At 46.9% G+C, this 18,793-nt stretch overlaps 1 protein-coding gene across 1 annotated transcript in view; it reads left to right on the top strand.

Moving 5' to 3' along the window:
• The first annotated feature begins 229 nt into the window (after positions 1–229).
• Positions 230–18,793, top strand: part of LOC135813037 (fibrillin-1-like) — a 48,836-nt gene continuing 30,272 nt past the window's right edge. The window contains exons 1-5 of the mRNA XM_065326256.1: positions 230–233; positions 657–785; positions 1,874–1,996; positions 3,745–3,864; positions 11,647–11,802. Coding sequence (XP_065182328.1) covers positions 230–233; positions 657–785; positions 1,874–1,996; positions 3,745–3,864; positions 11,647–11,802 — 532 coding nt within the window. The remainder of the gene's footprint in view (positions 234–656; positions 786–1,873; positions 1,997–3,744; positions 3,865–11,646; positions 11,803–18,793) is intronic.

The following is an 18,793-nucleotide window of genomic DNA, read 5'->3' as shown; positions in this document are numbered from 1 at the left end:
GGAGGCACCGTCACCGACATAACCCCTTTGTTGAAGAGATTGTCCTGCAACCCAGGCCTGGAATTCAAGCCTGGCACACCAACACTGCAGTACTGTGACGGTGAAGGCGTTTGGCCATCATGCTGGGGTAAGTGATTGAGAAGTGCATCGTTTAATGATTTTGACCGTTATCTTGCATGGCATAATTCATTCCACCTTGTCTTGTGTAGTGTCCCGCAAAATCCTGATGATGGGTGCTTAGGGAATCGAACAAATTTTCAAAGAGTGGGGGGGGGGGGGATTTTTGTTTTTTTTGACTAGCAGGTGCCAGCGCTCTAGCCATTCTGCTGCGGCATCGATGCTTCTTTGTAGCGCAGCCTCACACTCAATGTAGCTGTCTGCAATGGCAATTAGAGCGGTGTCGTCCGCGAACTGGCTACACGAGGTTGTAGCATTTTTACAGGCAGTGGGCAGGTCAATGGTGTACGCCAGGAACAGAAGTGGTCCCAGGACCGAGCCCTGGGGCACTCCCGCTGGTATTGGTATGAAGGCGGATGTTGTGCCTTCAACTTTGGAGTTGGGAGGGCGATTGATTTGAGAAACCATACTCAGAGTGCCAAGTAGTCACAGTTTCCAAACACCACTGTGCTAAGAATTCTTTTTTTTAACCCGAACAGATATTGATGAATGTAATCTGAAGACCCACAACTGCAGTAGCCAGTCAGCAACATGTGCTAATAACTATGGGTCCTATGTATGCGAGTGCCGTCCAGGGTTTAAGACCTGGAATGGCACTGACTGTCAAGGTATTTCCCAGCGCTCGTGATGTTATCTTATATCAGGTTAATGATCATCTTGAGGCTGTGCTGCAATGTTTCAATCTACTAAACTGACCAAACATCTTACCCTGACACAACTCCCTTCGGTCCCAACGTCCTCTCCTGACACAACATCCCGCCCTGACACAATATGCCATCCTGGTCTGTTGACATGCTATTCAATACGCACATGTGTTCGTAGATCATTGAAATTGTCACAGTTGGGGTTAAGTATTCCTTGACTACATTGGGGACATCCTTGTGGTCATATTTCACATCGATTCAATCCATTTAGAGATGTACCGTAAAGTGGCACGACGGCGCTGCCTCTTTAGCCTATGTCGGAGTCATAGGCAGCGAAACCAGGGATAGGGGATATTTGCCTGCAATTATACTTAGCGTTCATAGTTTTACAGCAGCATGAAACAAGGTGGAGGACACCGTGTTCGGAAACAGTGACCTTTCTACAACCTTCCTCACGGTTGGTAGAGCCTCGGTCTATTGAGACCATCTGAACTATATGAGTCCTGGACCCGGTGTCGGCCCTCTTTATTCTAAGGGGTTTTATACTGTGTAGGCAAAAACGCGGTTTATCCACCCGTCTACGTATATAGTGGAACAGTTTGAGATGGATCAGTCTTTGCTTTGTGCCATCAGTCATGCCAATTGGTCCATGCCAATCGGTCCATGCCAATCAGTCCATGCCAATCGGTCCATGCCAATCTGTCCATGGCAATATGGCTAATGTGTGAATTCTCGCATACAGCTTTTTGAGTTTTATGCAGACAACGGTCGCTCACAAACACGTTGATTTTACAAGTGCGTGTGGGTGTCTGTCTGTCTGTGCGTATGCATTCCTCTGGCAAAATCTCAGCGTTTTTTACTGAGAACACCGCCATGCCAGTAGTCAAGTGTAGATAAACACAAAACAAGTATGGATATGAGAATTCCCCCGATGAAAGTCTGCAGAACTCTGGAGCAAGGCCGGCTTGTTACAACCCCAAGTTTCATGTAACCCTCAAGCATGTGCTTTATGTCACAAATCCAAGGTTGTGTTCACATTTGTATTTGAACAGATGTTGATGAATGTAGCTTGAGGACTGATGGTTGCACTGGTCTGGCAACATGCGTTAACACGCTTGGTTATTTCCGCTGTGAATGCCCACCGGGGCTTAAGAGCAATGGCACCGGCTGTCGAGGTAAATGAAGTGTACTGACGACGGCGGTCTCTGGTGTAAATCTCTCTCAGGCCACATATTATGTGAATCTGTAGAATGTATATTTCGTCTTGAAAGAACTTTAAAATGCAATCAAGTTAGCGGATAGAGCGAGCTCCACTGTTGGGGCCAACCTACTTTCATAGACAGTTTTCAGTTTAATACAGGCCCGTAAAAAAAGTAAATTATCGTGTCCGTTCCCGAAGGGAACTCACGACAGCCGCTAATACCCGGTAAACCCTAGAGGCGGATTAGGAGATACGTCTCACGACCACTGGCAAAAGTGCCGAGAAACCCCATTAGCTGCATCCACGTACCCCTTGTGACTGACCACAAGTTCCCAGTTGACTGTGGGTAGCAGCACGACTGGAAAAAAACGCTCCCAGGCAGGATTTGAACCAGGTGCCTCTCGTATCTCAATCATGGACTTTGACCCACCGCATGGGCTTATATGTAACACTATTGGTGAAACACCCCCGGAGCTGAATATACTGCTAAGCATTGTGGTAACACCGTTGTTTAGGGCACAGACAAACCTTTATTGCACTTTATGTGCATGCCCTGACAGACGGATGAAAAACAGCGGCGCTTTCAACGATCCTAGTTGGAGGAGTTTTTCACCGGTGTGTAGTGTTTGCTTCTGCTTGCCCTGTGTGATGTTTGCTTTCAGACGATTCGAAGCTTGGGCAGCTTTACCGCAGTCCTTTTGAGAATTTAACCCGGTTCAAGACTGCATGCAATCATCACGCTGAACAGAACTCCATAATAATATATAAAAACGACTTGGAAAAGTCCAGTCATTTTAATCAAAATCGCCCAGCAGCTTGTGGATGGTAATTCCACCCTGTCTTAGGAGAATATGCAGAGGGACACGTATAGCACCACTTATTTAAGACTTTGTGTGGATTTTTAGTTGATCAGTTGGCATGGGAACTACTCCTGGAGGCGAGCTGCGTACGCCCTGCTCTCTCTATCTATCTATCTATCTATCTCTCTCTCTATCTCTCTTTCTATCTCTCTCTCTCTATCTCTCTTCATCTCTCTATCTCTCACTATCTCTATCTATCTCTATCTCTCTCCACCTATCTTTCTCTCTCTCGCTCTTTTTCTCTCTCTCTTTCTCTCTCTCCCTATCTCTCTACCTATCTCTCTCTCTCTCTCGCTCTCTCTTTCTCTCTCTCTCTCTCTCTCTCTCTCTCTCTCTCTCTCTCTCTCTCTCTCTCTCTCTCTCTCTCTCTCTCTCTCTCTCTCCCTCTCTCGCTCACTCTCGCTCTCTCTTTCTCTCTCGCTCTCTCTCCCTCTCTCTTTCTCTTTCTCTCTTGCTACCTCTCTCTCCCTCTCTCTCTCTCTCTCTCTCTCTCTCTCTCTCTCTCTCTCTCTCTCTCTCTCTCTCTCTCTCTCTCTCTCTCTCTCTCTCTCTCTCTCTCTCTCGCTCTCTCGTTCTCTCTCTCTCTCACACTCGTTCTCTCTCTCTCTCGCTCTATCTCTCTCTCTCTCTTTCTCTCTCTCTCTCGCTCTCACTCTCTCGCTCTATCTCTCTCTCTCTCTCGCTCTCACTCTCTCGCTCTTTCTATCTCTCTCTCTCTCTCTCTCTCTCTCTCTCTCTCTCTCTCTCTCTCTCTCTCTCTCTCTCTCTCTCTCTCTCGCTCTCTCTCTCTCTCTCTCGCTCTTTCTCTCTTTGGCCACAATAAGACATTGTTGTTTATGCCTTGGTGTTTACCCCTGTCCAGAGTTGGATGAATGCGAACTTAATGCTACATGCAGCATTGATGCTTACTGCACAATTGAGAATGGGACATTCTCATGTGTTTGCAAGCCTGGATTTACTGGAGATGGATTTTTCTGCACAGGTACATTCTTTCCACACATGCCCTGGCCACGTCTTCAGTCCAAACTTCGTCTTTTTTTAAATATTGAATTTGGCAGGTGGCTCATATTGTTTGTGAAACGAGGAATGTACTGGAAATGACATATACCCAAGATGACTGCCTGCAGTGCACCGGTGATCATTTACGCAGTATTAAAGGGGCACTCCGGGAATTTTTTTGGTTCTGTGTTCTCTTTATGGGGGTCTTATATGGCCCCCAAGAAATAGGAAATCGCGAAAACTAGACCCAAAAAGTCGATATACATGTATGAAGCCAAGGAGGGCCAAGTTTGTCTCCTCTTTTTTAATGGTTTTGATGACGTCACGTGTGATTAGTATTCAAATTCTCTGCATTTGAAGATCTTAGTTGTTTGAATATTCTGGTGATGAAGAACGATGTTTGGTCAACATTCCCAAGCTTCACAACTGCGACCATACTCTAAGGAACTTGAAGGACCCCCTGAGGTGCCACTTGTAGAAGCGCAGCCTGGTGAGGGCCAGAAAATTGGAGCAGATCACACGTGACGTCATCAAAACCATCAACCCCAGAACCCGCAACGAGCACTTTAGTGTCAGTGGCCATGACCACCAGCTTCAACACCAGCTGCCTGCATCTGCCCCGCTGGTGCTGAAGCGCTCATTCACACACTGCAGCATCAGCGATTGGAACTCCCTCCCTGCCGCTCTCCTGTCCCAGCCTCCCCACAGCAAGATAATGCAATCATTCAAAACGAACGTTTATCGCCATCTTCGCAGCGCAAACTGGCTCTGGGCAGTCCATTCCCTATGAATAGTATGATGCTATGATAGTTTCTCCCCACACTCACTCGTGTTAAGCCTTGGGTTTTTTGCATCTTTCTGACCTGTACAGCTCTATCTTCTTTTTTTTCTTTGTTTTGGTGCGTGTTTTTGGCCATGACGCCGAGACCTCAGGTCGGCAGAGTCATCAATGCCCCACCATCACTGCTGCGTCTTGGCACAGCGCCTGCTCATTACTTGTCAGTTGGTCCTAGTCTCCGTACCAGTGTCTTTCCTTATTCTTTTCGAGCTGGTTATGTGCACATAGTAAAAAACAACAACAAAAAAACAACAATGTTCCCGCTCTCTGTCCTGCTTTAGGTCAGGTTTTCAAGAACACGTACGGCACGCCATGCCGGCCCTTCGTAGCGGATGGGGGCGAAATTCTTTCCCGTAAGGGGACCTGCCAGGGTGACCCCCTTGCGATGGCCATTTACGCTGTTGCTGTTATGCCTCTCACAAACAAACAAGCACCACCAAGCTGTGGTACGCTGATGATGATTCCGCTGCTGGCACCCTTCAAGCCACATCCCTCTACTGGTCTAAGGTATTGCAGCCGGGACCCGACTATGGGTACCACACCAATCCGAAAAAAACAGTTCTTCTGGTGCAGCCATCTCTCGAGCATGCAGCGCAGGAAATATTCCCTGGGACTGGGGTGAGAATTGTTACAGATGGTTGCATTTATCTTGGCGGCGCCCTTGGGTCTGAGAGATTCCTGCACACATTTGTATCGGTTAAGGTTGATAAGTGGGTTTGCCAAGTCGAGCACCTTTCCGAACTCGCCACTACTCAACCACATGCTGCGTATACTGTGCTTGTGCACAGCATTATTTTGCGCTGGCGTTATTGCCTTCGGGCCATAAATTGCTCTCCCGAATTATTAATATTTTAATAGATTGGATGATGCAGTTAATAATTCCCTGCTGCTGCAATTGCTGGTGTGTCTCTAAGCAGTGACGATCCCCTTAGTCAGCTTATGGGACTTCCATGCCGCCATGTTGGGCTAGGCATCCCCCCAGTTGCACCATTATGTGAGGCTGAGTATTCGCAGTGTACCTCAGTGGTGCGCCCAATAATTGAGGCAGCTGTGTCACAGCTTGCTGCCGATAGCACGCAAATAGCACGCCAACCGCTGCGGGCCGGCCAGATGCATCTGTGGAGTTGGCCGGGGTCGAATTGGCGGATAAGGAATCGTCCGGAGAGGCAATGGAGCGGAACTCAGTAACTAACATCAACAACGTGAAGGCTATGCTGCCGAATTCTGGGTCGGTGGATATTGTCTCTGCCGACCGGGAGCGCAGTGATGTTTTTTTCCGCTACATGGGGGTGATGCGTCAGAGATTTGGCTCCCACTGCGTCCGCCGCGTCACACAGTCAACAATGAAACCGCTGATGAGTCTTTCACCACATCATGGCTTCCGCCTCGGCCGCCATCAGATTCCATGGAAATGCCGTCACGTTGTCGTTGTTGTTGTTGTTGTATATTTTATTTATAGTGGAAATCAAAACAGGCAAAATGCCTAATAACATTGGACCTACTGTGAATAAAATGTTGAAGGATATTGTGGAAAAGTAGATATAAGAGAAAAAGAGAAAGGAAAGAAAAGGGAGGGTTGGATGCAACGAACAGATGTCAATCCAGTGAGCATTGGAAAACCTATGTCGCTGATAATATACTGCAAGGCTTAAGATTTGAAAACCAAATACCTATTAGAACATGTTGCTGCTGGTGGCAATCTATTCCGCATAATGGCTCCAGCGTGCGTTAGGCGCTTAGCAGAATGAGCAGTGTTAGCAGGTGGGACCACAAGTAAGTTGCTTAGGCCTCCTCGAGTACGAATTGAGGGCACGACAGGAAAAAAGGACTGAAATAGGGTGCTACATGCATCATGCAAACATCGCCAGATGAAACAAAACATATTCAAGTGCACAGAAACCTGTAGATCACATACATGCATTCGATTTAGAAGGGAAGCAGTACTGGTCCATGTAGGCGCCTTGCAGACTGCCCGAGCGGCACGTTTGAACAGCCTATGTAGCCGTTGTTCCTGAGCAACTGTCAAATACGGGTAGTAACTAATAGAAGCGTACAAAAATTCAGTAGTAGGTGAGTCGGCATGGATATGACAGCGAGGAAGCATGTCACAGCAGGACAGCAATTTTGCTGGCAACACGACGAGAAACATGGTCCACCATTGTGGTCCAACTCGTGTCCGAGACAAAATGCAGGCCAAGGTATTTGGCAGATGTGACTAATGGAAGGACTTGTGAATTGCATACAACATTTATGTCAAGGGCTGTAGCTCTATGGTGTAGTATGGCGAGTATCTGCGTCTTGGTCTCGTTAAGGATCAGTCCACGTTTCTTCAACCAAGTGGCCAGGTACTGAACTGCTGCAGTGATGCGCTGGGAGACAACTTCTGGCTGTGGACTGCTCGCACGCACTGAGATGTCATCAGCAAACTGAATAGTGGTGACGTCATGAGGGGCAAGGTCGCGGACTATATCCCTTGCATACAGAGCGAAGAGCAGAGATCCGAGAACTGACCGTTGAGGAACCCCTGACTGGCTGTCATACGTTGTACTTCTGGTTTTTCCTGTCTCCACGTATTGCCGGCGATACATCAAGTACTCTGAAAACCATTGCAAAGCAGTGCTAGTGAGACCCAGTTCGAAGAGGTCCTCAACCATAATGCTATGCTTTACCTTGTCGAAGGCTTTCGACATGTCGACAAAATTAATGCTACTCCTGTGTGCTGCCCGGCGGCTTGTGCTTCGTTGATGTTCTCTACAGCTAGCGCTAAGGCATCTGCTGTGGAATGCTGGTGTCTGTAACCAAACTGACTAGTAGGCAAGAAATTGTTCGTGTTAAGGTACTGCAAAAGTTGTTTATGAACAATACGTTCAAGCACTTTCGACACTATCGGCAATAGGGAGACTGGTCGGTAGTTCTTGGGTTGGCTGGGGTCACCAGGCTTGAACAGAGGCCGTATCTTACCCACCTTCATTGCCACAGGAAACTCTCCTTCTCTCAATGACTTATTAAATAGTAGCGTGAGTGACGGCGCCAGGATGTCAGCATGCATCTGGAGGGGACTTGCTGGAATATCATCACTCCCAGTGGCTTTTCTGGTGTCCAACTGTACCAACATTTTCCGGGTAGTTGCAATGGAGACTGGCGAGAATTCCAAGAAGTGCACCGCAGGTGGAGGCCCAAGGGGTAGCTGTGTGGGGCGAACTGGATCTTGCACAACTTTGTAAAAAAAAGTGTCTCGAATCGCATCCCCCGTGCGCTGTAGATCCCTGTATGTCGACTGTTTGCCTGTCAACTCCTTCATTATTTTCCAAGTCTCTCTGGCATTTCCAGTACATTGCTGAAATTTGGAGTTAAAGAATTCCTGTTTCCGGGTCCTGTTGTAGCTAGTTGCCGCACGTCTGGCTGTACTAAATTCATCGTAAGTCTCCTGTTTCTTAGCAGAGAGGCACTTTCGGTGCAACCTATTCCGCTTGTGTAGTAAGTAGAACAATTGCCGATCAATCCACGGCACTGACGGCTTCTTCGTTCTGTGATTACTTTGAAGTGGGGCATGGACATCCAACACCTCAATGAACCGGCTAGACCACTAGGTCGACATGGCGCTTGGGTTGTGTTTGTTTGCTTGTTTGTATTCTGTATTTAGAGTGGGAAGTCCAAAACAGGCCCTAGCCTATTAACAATGGTCTCACTAGTGAGGGAATGCTGTATATCTGTGCATAAGGATCAGTGAGTGTAACAGTGTTGCCGGTAATACTACACAAGTTCTTCTGGGTTAAGTCACGCCGGAAGTGATCGTGGTTTATCCGGTGATAGTTGCGGTATAAACGTGTGGTGTCAGATCCACGAGGCACAATGAGGTGAAAGTCACTGGCCACGGCGGTATGGTCACTGAAAGCGACCGGGATGATCTTCGCTGTGGTGGAAGGATCAAAATTGTTCAGTATCAAATCGAGGGTGCTGTCTTGTCCTGTTTAACTAAATCGCGTAGACTTGTTTACACCGTGATGCAGAGCATAGCTGTTCAGCAAGTCAGATCAGTAGTGCAACTGAGGGTCCCTGGCACTTTGGTCAATATTCAAATTAAAGTCACCACAAACGATAGCATTTGGCTGTGGCCTTAGAGCAGCGCAAAGATGTTCGTCTAGCTTGTCCCAGTAACCCACAGGTTCAGATGGAGGGTGGTAGATCGTTCCAACAAGACAACTGCGGGGTTTGCAAGCGACTTCACACCAGCAACTTTCCACACCATCAGTTGTTATGTCGTCTCTTGGTTTAACAGAAGACATGACTTCCAGTATATGCAAACTCCACCTTCTACTCGACCACTACAGTCTCTGCGTGTTACACTATATCCATTAAGGGCTATTTCTTGGTCCGAAACAGTGGCGTTGAGCCAGGTTTCATTGACACAGACTATATCCGGGGCGATGAGTTGTTGTTTGAACAGTAGGATGTCATTGAGTTTGTTACGCAGGCTCCTGATGTTGAGAAATAGAACGCGAAGTGCACTTGGGTGGGTAGGAGAAGCTAGTGGCACTGACGGACTAAATGAGTCAGCAAGGGGGTTAAGTGAAGACATGGCTGTTCTTGTAGAAGTGGGTTGGAGTCTGGCAGTTGGGTTTGACTCTGTCATAGATTATGTAAAAGAAGATCAAATTGGTACTCGAAGGTTATCCCACCGATTGTAACATTTGCCAGGCTGCTGTCTGCATCCTCTTGTGAATCTGCATTTCCAACTGGTAGTTCATCACTTTCAGATGAAGAAAGTCCTTCATTGCTGTGCAGTGCAGTCCTGGACTGTGCTGGGAAGGTGTGTTTCCCAGAAGCCAGGGTGAAGCCCTCAGCGTCAGGTGACTGGTGAGCTGTCTTTCCTCTGCAGAATTTGTTAACATCCTGCATTGGGGTTCTGCTCTGACTGGTGGTCTCATTGCGAGCCCGCTGCAGAAGTTCCGATTTATTGCCAGTGTTCTGCTTGTCCTTTGGATCCGCGTGGGGTTGCACTGGGTCGAGATGACATCTCTGACTCTGCATCCGTAGATGTACTCGAGGCGCCATCTACGGGAGGTGGTGGCTGGGGTTCAGAGCTGTGGTGCAGAGAGTTGTTGGCTTGACGTGCGCTTGACCCTACCATACTGGAGTACAGCGTACCAGATGCAGAGTTCTTGCCACGTTGCATCTGCTGAGTGCAATTCCTGGACAGGTGGTGGCTTGACCCACACTTATAGCATGTTGGGGTCTGAACCTTGTGCCATACACGGATTCTCTGGTGGGAGCCAGGCAAGACAATCACAGAGGGGACAGCTACGGTCGGTACTATACTGACGTACACCGCTCCAGTGGTGGTGTTGAACCAAGGTCCGCCCATGGCACAACATTTAACAAATAAGATTTTAGAGATGCTGTGGCGCTTCGGTATGGTCTGCAGCTTGATGGATTTCCAAAGAACTGTGTATGCGGAGCTAACTTGTCGACTGACCATGACGAGGATATTCACAAGGTAAGTATATCAATGGCAGAAAGAGCTTTTCGGAAGAGACCAGGAACGCCTATCACTCTAAAATCAGAGGGGAGAGCGTTCCAGAGAATGCTTCCCCGAAACATCATGGTCGATCGTCCCGCAGGCCCATGAAGAAAGGGAACTTGAAGCAAGTTCGACACTTGTCCCCGTGTGGTGTGCTGATCCTCCGGAACAGTCTCTGGGGCCATTCGGGTGATTAATTGTTGAATAAGGGGACTACAGGAGGAGTTAATGCATCGATGAACAAATACGACAAATTTGTGTGTATATGTATGTGGTAGACTAACAATGCAGAGCAGAGAGAGCAGCGGGGCAGTTGGAGTCAAGAGCCGCTGTTGCAAGGTTGCACGGATGCCAGCCGTGAACATCTTTTCAAGCTGACCAAGCAGGTGTGCGCTAAGTCCTGGAAAGAAACTGTTTGAACCATAACGCAGCTGGGAAAGGATCATGCTCAAGAACCACGTTCGCCGGGCAAGCAAACTCAGTCCTCGCCCATGCCTCCAGAGCTGACCAATTGTTCGCGCTGTCTTGCGACCAATATACTCCACATGTGGAGCCCAGGATAAATCATTATCCAGGACTAAACCGAGGTACTGGGCTGTAGGGGTCACACAAAGTTTCTCGCCATTGCAGAGACCTCCGGTTGTATTGCAGCCGCGCCTCGTGGCCGGATGAAGAGCAATTATGTCTTGGAAGTATTGAGGAGCAGGCCAATGTCCTCCAGCCAGGTAGCAAGGTTTGTCATGGCGTGCGTGAGGGTTCTGCACACTACAGCAGGATCAGAATGGGAGCAGTCGATGCCAATGTCATCTGGAAATTCTTGGTGCTGTACAGACGGTGGCAGTGTGGTGTGGAGTTCACTAGTGTAGAGCACAAAAAGCAGTGGCCCAAGGACGCTACCTTGTGGAACACCACGGGAGCAACTGACGGCTTCACTAACAGAGTCAAGAAATTTGACACTCTGGAAACGCCCTGAGAGATAGTCAGTGAACCATTCTAATGCAGTTCCAGCTATACCAAGGGAAAACAAAACTGTAACTAGACGTTCATGCTTAACACGGTCGAAAGCTTTCGACATATCAACGAACACTGTCCCAGTGAACTCTCGTTTGCATCTAGCAGTGGACCATCGATTAACAGCTAACACAAGTGCATCCTCAGTCGAATGTTGCTTGCGATAAGCAAACTGGCTGTCGGGCAATAGCTGGTGTGTCTCCAGATAGGCAGCGAGCTGTCTCTTAACCATTGTCTCCAGAATACGGGAGATAATGGGGAGGAGAGACACTGGATGATAGTTCTGTGTGTGCATGTGTGTGTGTGTGTGCATTTGTGTGTGTATGTGTGTGTGTGTGTGTATGTGTGTGTGTTTATGTGTATGTGTGTATGTGTGTATGTGTCTTCTCCTTCAGCACAACTATGCCCGCCAAGCCGCACTTTCCTAGGCAATGTCACTGACATCACCAATGTGCAGAAGAGTTTGTCCTGCAGCCCTGGCTTGACCTTCCCGCCTGACATTCCATCAACGTATTACTGTGACGGCACAACCTCCTGGCCTAAATGCTTGGGTGAGTGTATGATGAAAGTATCGATCAATTTCGTACTTTGAACACTTGAACACGTGCAGTTCAGCCCAACTTGTTCTTCATCCGGTAACTTAGCCTAACTACAATCTCGCTCATTCCTGATGATGGCTAGAATCATACTGGGTTAGCACTTTAATAGCAGCGAAAAGAAAAATAATGTTCTGATTGTGTCATATCTTGTGTCACAGTATACTAGTAGTCCTTACAAGTTCGTTAAGTGCTTTCGCAGTTTTTCCTGTTATTACCTTAGTGCTAGGATTATCATTTTCATAGACAGAATAGATGTACTTCGGAATCTCACAGCCTAGCATTCCCCTCTAGTTGGCCTGCCCTAGCACATCTCAACTCTCACATCCATTGAAAGTCTATTTTCATGACCAATGTTGATGATCTAAGGAGAGATTCCTAGACTCACCGTTTTCTTCACTCCCCATAATCCAGGATAACTAATCTTGTTCTTTACCCTTTACCGATCTACCATACGCGTACCGATACTATAGTATCGGTACGTTCTCGGGCTGATTTTGAATGGTTTTGTTGCTAGGGGAGATCTAAAATGGTGTCCTCCGCATAGCTGGCACTCGCGGCTTTCTATCGATGTACAGGAAGCCTATGGTTCACATACTATTTTTTTGGAACGAGCGCCTAGACGTTTGAGAAGTTTGAGAAGAACGTCCTCCGCCATGGCTCGTAGGTTCAGTGCAAGTGCGGCGCTTGATGCTGTTTTCAGGACCGATTCTGATGAGAGTGGAGGTACCAGCAGTGACCCTGACTCTCCTGGCGATCTAGGCATGTCTTCTGGCGAGGAGAGTGACCTAGATTGGGCCCTGCGTGGCGAGACTGATGCGGAAGAAGAAGAAGTCGGCAAAGAAGTCGAAAGCGAGCAGAGCTCCGACGGCAACTCAAGTGCTGCCTCGCACGCGCGATCAGCTGATTCACCACCTGATCAGGCGCGTTGTGTCACTCGTTCGACAGCAGCTGCTGTTGCTCCTGTCGTTGACTACGATCTAGATTCTGACGATGACTCCGACGATGACTTCGACTCGGGTTCGAGTGCGCAGAGTGATCGTGGAGCGAGAGGCGCAGGCCGCAGACAACTTGGTCGCGGTGAAAGTCGTGGTGGAGGTCGTGGTGGTCAAGGTGCAGGTCGTGGTGGTGATGGAGGTCGTGGTGGTGCAGGTCGTGGCGGTGGAGGTCGTGGCCATGGCAGAGGTAATCCTGCAGATCACGACGCTCCTTGGAGCATGGTGGACCCGCAGCCAGAAGCTCCTGAGTTTACTCCTACTCGGCAGCCTGGATTGCATCAACCTCACGATTTTCTTCCGGTCAGTGAAAAATGTTTTTTCAACTTTTTTTACTGCTGCTCTTCTTGCGGACATTGCCGATTTTACCAACGTATATGCTGATAATTGTATTGCATCTGGGTCACACCAGTCATACGCTACTCAGGATGGGTCCTGGGACCCTACAACCAGTGGTGAAATTTTTTCGTCTTGTTGGGTGCCTGATTTACATGGGCCTCAAGTCCCTCCCCCAGCTTGAACATTATTGGAGCCGCAAAACTCTGCTCAATGGTACCTGGGCGCGTACATTCATCCCAAGTTTTCGCCGCTTCAAATCTCTCCTAGCATTTTTCGAAGTAGTGAACTGTAGGAGGGAAGATCCAACTGACAAATTGCGTAAAGTTAGGCTTTTGCATGACCATATTCTGGACAGATGCCTGACATTGTGGCAGCCACATAATCATTTAGCGCTTGATGAACGCATGGTGAAATCCAAGGCTAGGTTTGCTTTCAAACAGTATATCAAAAACAAGCCTGTCAAATTTGGATTCAAAGTGTTTTCGCTTTGCGATTCAATCAGTAAAATGCTGGTGAATTTCCGTGTATATACAGGACGTAGAATTGACAATTAGCCGGAACATGGTCTTGCTCACAACATTGTTATCGAACTTATGGAGCCCTATAGCAACCAAGGTTATAAGCTCTACACAGATAATTTCTATTCTTCACCACAGTTGTACCAAGACCTTCGAGATAACCATAAATGTGTTGCTGTTGGGACATGCCAGACCAACCGCCGAGGATTCCCAGCTAGGCTACGCGACATCAAGCAATTCCAAAGCAGGGCACCATGAGGGTCGATGCGCTATGAGAGAACAGACAGCAATATTCTATGTCAACAATGGAAGGACAAGCGCACTGTAACAGTCGTGTCAACAATGCATAGTGCTATCGACTTTACAATGGAAGAAAGAAGTGTGAAAGAGAACAATCAAGCAGTAACACTGAATGTGAAGCGTCCCAAGTCCATCGGAGATTATAACGATTACATGGGTGGAGTAGATGTGTTTGACCAATATGCATCATCGTACCGAGTATTGCGAAAAACAAAGAGATACTGGAAAACATTATTCCTTGATTTCATAGATGTAGCCACTATCAATGCATTCCTCCTGTTCCAAGAGTACCGGACGCAGAATCCAGACAAGGAGGAGTTCAAGCGATCAGCTGGGTACTCCCATTGTGACTTTCGGCTCAACCTGTGTCGTCAGCTGGGTGAAATTGAGGAGGGTGATCCTGTGCCTGTGGCACGCCGCAGTGGCCCAGCTCCACAGGCAAAGCCACAGCAACGTCTGCATCTACCTGTGCGATTAGGCAAGAAGCATAACTGCCAAGTGTGCTTTTACCAACGCGATGACAAGGAGCAGAAGACAGACGTGCACTGCAATACCTGCACAAACAGACTTGGCAACCCTCTGCCTCTCTGTTTCACAACATAGAGGAACTGCTTTGGAGAGCATCATGCCGTCCCACAGTAGTAATCAGCCTCTTTTACGGGCAAAATAAACACAATGAATAGTTTTTCCCAACACAGTAAACTCTATACCATTTTGCTATGTGGTAAGTGTACATTCGCACTTTTGCGTATATTTCAACGATCTACTCTGATTTGTATTTAGCTATTGCCAGCTCATGTGTGGGCTTATCAGAAGCGTATGTCCTTGTAGTTTCCAAAATATATGGTTTACCCATGCTCATCTCCTATAATTTTCAAGTTGTGACTGGTTGTGTGGCTGTCTATACGTTTTATTATGTGACAATTGCGCATTCGCACTTTTCACATAGTTCAGTGATCAACCCTGCTTTGTACTTTGCTATTGTCAGCTCATGTGTGGGCTTATTTGAAGCGTATGTCCTTGTAGTTTCCAAAAATATATGGTTTACCCATACCTATCTCCTATAATTTTCGAGTTTTGACTGGTTGTGTGGGTGCATATTTACCGGACCTTCCCTGACATACATTGAGTTAGACCGGCAAAGGGTTAATCTTTTTTCCCTTTCCATCGTCATCGTAACATTGGGCATAATTGCCCGTTTGACTTGCGATGTAAAAAAAAAACAATACATGCATAGGTCATTCTTATCACTCCATTTCTCTTTATTAGTATCTTTCTGGATTGTTTTTCATTACTGAGAAGTGTTGTGCGAAAACTAGTTCGAAGTAAGATTTTTTGTTCAACATTTCTTCCACATCACATTTTTTCTTTCGTCCATGTTCTTCACTGCCTTCGTATCCACTCTTTTTTTGAATACAATAAAAGCCTTTGTGAAATGTCGGTTCAGCTCGTTCTGTTGATCGCAATTCTAAAACTATTGTCGCCTCGACGCCTATCTAAATAATAATAATAATAATTCAAACGGTAGTTTGGAGGCGGTGGAAAAAAAACAGTTTCGTTATCAGTATTCGCAAGCAACGATGCAAATCCACACAATTCAGTATACACTTCCTTTCTATCAAACGTTTTCTTTCCCTTCTCTTCAGGATAGTACAGGGACTGTTGTAAATTTGAAAAAAAAACAGAACTTATAGAGAAAGAAAGAAAAAGTCAACACTTCAACATAGGCGATAAAATGATTAAAGTATTAAAACTCAAAAAAAACAGCTGCAAGTTGTAGACAGACACGTTGAACACATCAGGGAACACTTGTCACACTGTCACGAGGTGTGACACCAAACAACTGCAACGATAACACATTCTTCTTCTGCAAACATAGTTCAGGATCTAGTTTACAAATATATAGAGCTTCTAACAAAGCAAGATGTAACTTAGACCTTCCACGAGTCAAAATCGAAAACATATCATCACTATACAACTTACGACAACTAGCACTGTCCAAGGTATGACCCTTGATGGACAATGTCCGATCACTTAGCTCTGTCACCTTCGACGCCTGTAGTCGTCCTCTTCCATTGGGCTTGTTTGTTTGGTTGCTCCGGTCCACACCTCCAACATCCGTTGATTTCATGGCCATTTTCGTTTCACTTCATGGTCTTCCTCGTTTCCTCTTGTTGATCGTTGTTGTCACTTCCATTATCGACGTATTCAAATCCCCAGTACTCCGTCTCTTCACCTTGCTTCTGGTAACTCTTCCGGTTTCTGTGAGCTCCAGTGTCACATTGGGTGGTTTTCGAGACGGTCTCCCTCGCTTCCTTACGCTAGTCTGAGACGGGCCAAGCTCCCCGCCCATCGAGGCGGAGGCGCGCATGCGTACATCTACACTGGACGCAGACAAAGGCGTCCCAGCATCGGACTGCACAGCACATTTTGGAGGACGGCCACGACGAGGACAAGTACCACGAGCGTCAACAGGGACAAGACCTAACGGCACATGTTGACGGATGTGTGCGCCCAGTTGTTGAAGGGTTCTACCTACGTACCGATTTTCACATTCTCGGCACTGAAAAAAATAGGTAAGGTTGCTTCTACTAAGGGTAGGTAGAACGTCCTCCTTCATACTGAACGCACGCGTCGTTCCAAGTACGACATACAATTTCACGCACGGGTTGGTTGGTTGGTTGTGTTTATTTGAATTCGCAAACCGAACGGACTGAACATGTCCAATGACAGGGGGGGGGGGGGGAGGGTAAGATGAACAGACAATGCTGCGCACCTCCTTCACGACGCGCGCAGAACCATCACCTACCCAGGGTAAGGGGAGTACCACGAGGCACCTGTCCGGTCCAAATGGTTTCGGATCCTGCGTGATTGGTTTGTTTTGTTAGTAGTGACGAGGGGTGTCCATTGTGTGTCAAAATTGATGTGGGCCGCCTTCCATAGGACATGACCGTATCTTGTGCGTATATGGCGTGAAAAATCATGTTTGTACTCATTGTCGTATGACTAGTCGACTTTTGTTGACATTTCGTACGACGTGCGCAATCAGTAGGACTTCCGCCCTTTTGGGGTGACCTGTCAGAGCGATTTTTACTTCGTCAACATGGCAACAGCCAAGGTCGGAGAAAAAGTGATCGGTTGATTCTGAAGGATCCGACAGATCTGATTTGGATCTGGATCCGGATCCGACCAAACGATCAGAGCCTAATACTACCAGAATATTGTCTGTCCCAAAAATGGGAAAGATTGAAACACTTCTTCATAGTTAAAACCAGATTTAAAATTTCTGGCATTTTGGAACATTTTGCACAAAAACACATCCCAGCATTTTGCCTATACTGTTGTATTGTTCTGACTAAATGTCAAGTACTATCAATTTGTCGATTTGGGGGTAAATTTACATACATAAAACCTGTAACTAAAGACCACCGTGACTAGCGACCAGCCTGGTACTACCGACCACTTCGCCATGCACGGAAGGTCTCACATTCAAAATGCACTGCGACTAGCGAGTACCTGCTGAATGCGACCGGCGACCGCCTTTTCTTGTCCCAAAGACGATTTTTGACCCGTAACTAGCGACCGCGATGTGGGAAATCAAATGTTGCTCGAAGCTCCTTCTTGAAATTTTGCTGATTTTCCATGGTCCTGAAAGGAATCTTTCGATACTACAGCTGAACAAATGAATGCAGGTAATTTTGACTGTGGAGTCGGTGTGGACTGCACTACACCTATCAAAATTTCAAGCACTGTCAAGAATAAACTGTCACCCCAGTCATACAGACGGATCGACGATGGCATCAAGGAATCCAGAAACAAAGCAGCACCACAAGGTCCTGATGCTGAAGGATCGCGTTCAAGCAATCGAGGAGTCACAACAAGGACAGTCGGTACGATTGGTCGCATGAACAAATTTGAAGCCCAGCGCAAAACGAAACTTCCCCAGGGAACGTTGGACTCCTGGCTTCAGAAGTAGCAGCTGAATTTGGAGTCTGCAAAAAAATAATCTTCCCTCTCTCTCTCTCTCTCTCTCTCTCTCTCTCTCTCTCTCTATCTCTCTCTCTCTCTCTCTCTCTCTCTCTCTCTCTCTCTCTCTCTCTCTCTCTCTGTCTCTATCCATCTCTCCGTCTTTCTCTCGAAGGGTTTTTTGACCTGAAATAAGAATGACATTGCGCAAGCCCTGGGGAATTGTGTTAGCTGCATTTTGAAATAATGATACATATCATAATGGGATCCATTATTATGGTCACGCGGTGCAAACCTCTAACTAAAGACCACAGGTTTTACTGTACTGCTGCCTTCAAGTAAATTGAAACTGCTGTCACGGTGGATTTCCTTTACATTTCGTAGAGATGTTCCTTTCATTGATGACAAAATGCATGCAAATTTTCATGTTTCTGTTGCCACGAGAACATACTTTTTTGTGTCGATTATAGAAGCTATTTTTGTCAAAACCACTACCGGAAAAGAAGAAAAAAGGTTTTACCGGGGAGGTTTGAACTCGCGAGGGGGCAAAAAGTAAAAACATTTCATAATATTTCTACTCCAAACCTGAGCAGAAGGATGCTCAGAGGACTAGTTTTCGATTTAGGTACGAGTCACCTTAAGAGTCAATACCTGTAACGATCTAACATCACCCGACATGGCCAAATTTCCGATTTCGCTCAAAGTTGGATCATTTTATCCCTAGGTGGACCTCATTCACCCAATATGCTTGATTGGTCCACAGATTTCGACTAAAATGCACACTGAAAGTTCAAGCAGCAAGGTACAATAATGAGGGGCCACTGCTGC

The sequence above is a fragment of the Sycon ciliatum genome, chromosome 3, assembly GCF_964019385.1.
Source record: "Sycon ciliatum chromosome 3, ocSycCili1.1, whole genome shotgun sequence".
Lineage (NCBI taxonomy): Eukaryota > Metazoa > Porifera > Calcarea > Leucosolenida > Sycettidae > Sycon > Sycon ciliatum.
The sequence above is the reverse complement of the archived record's forward strand: the minus strand, read 5'-3'. Positions and strand labels throughout refer to the sequence as shown.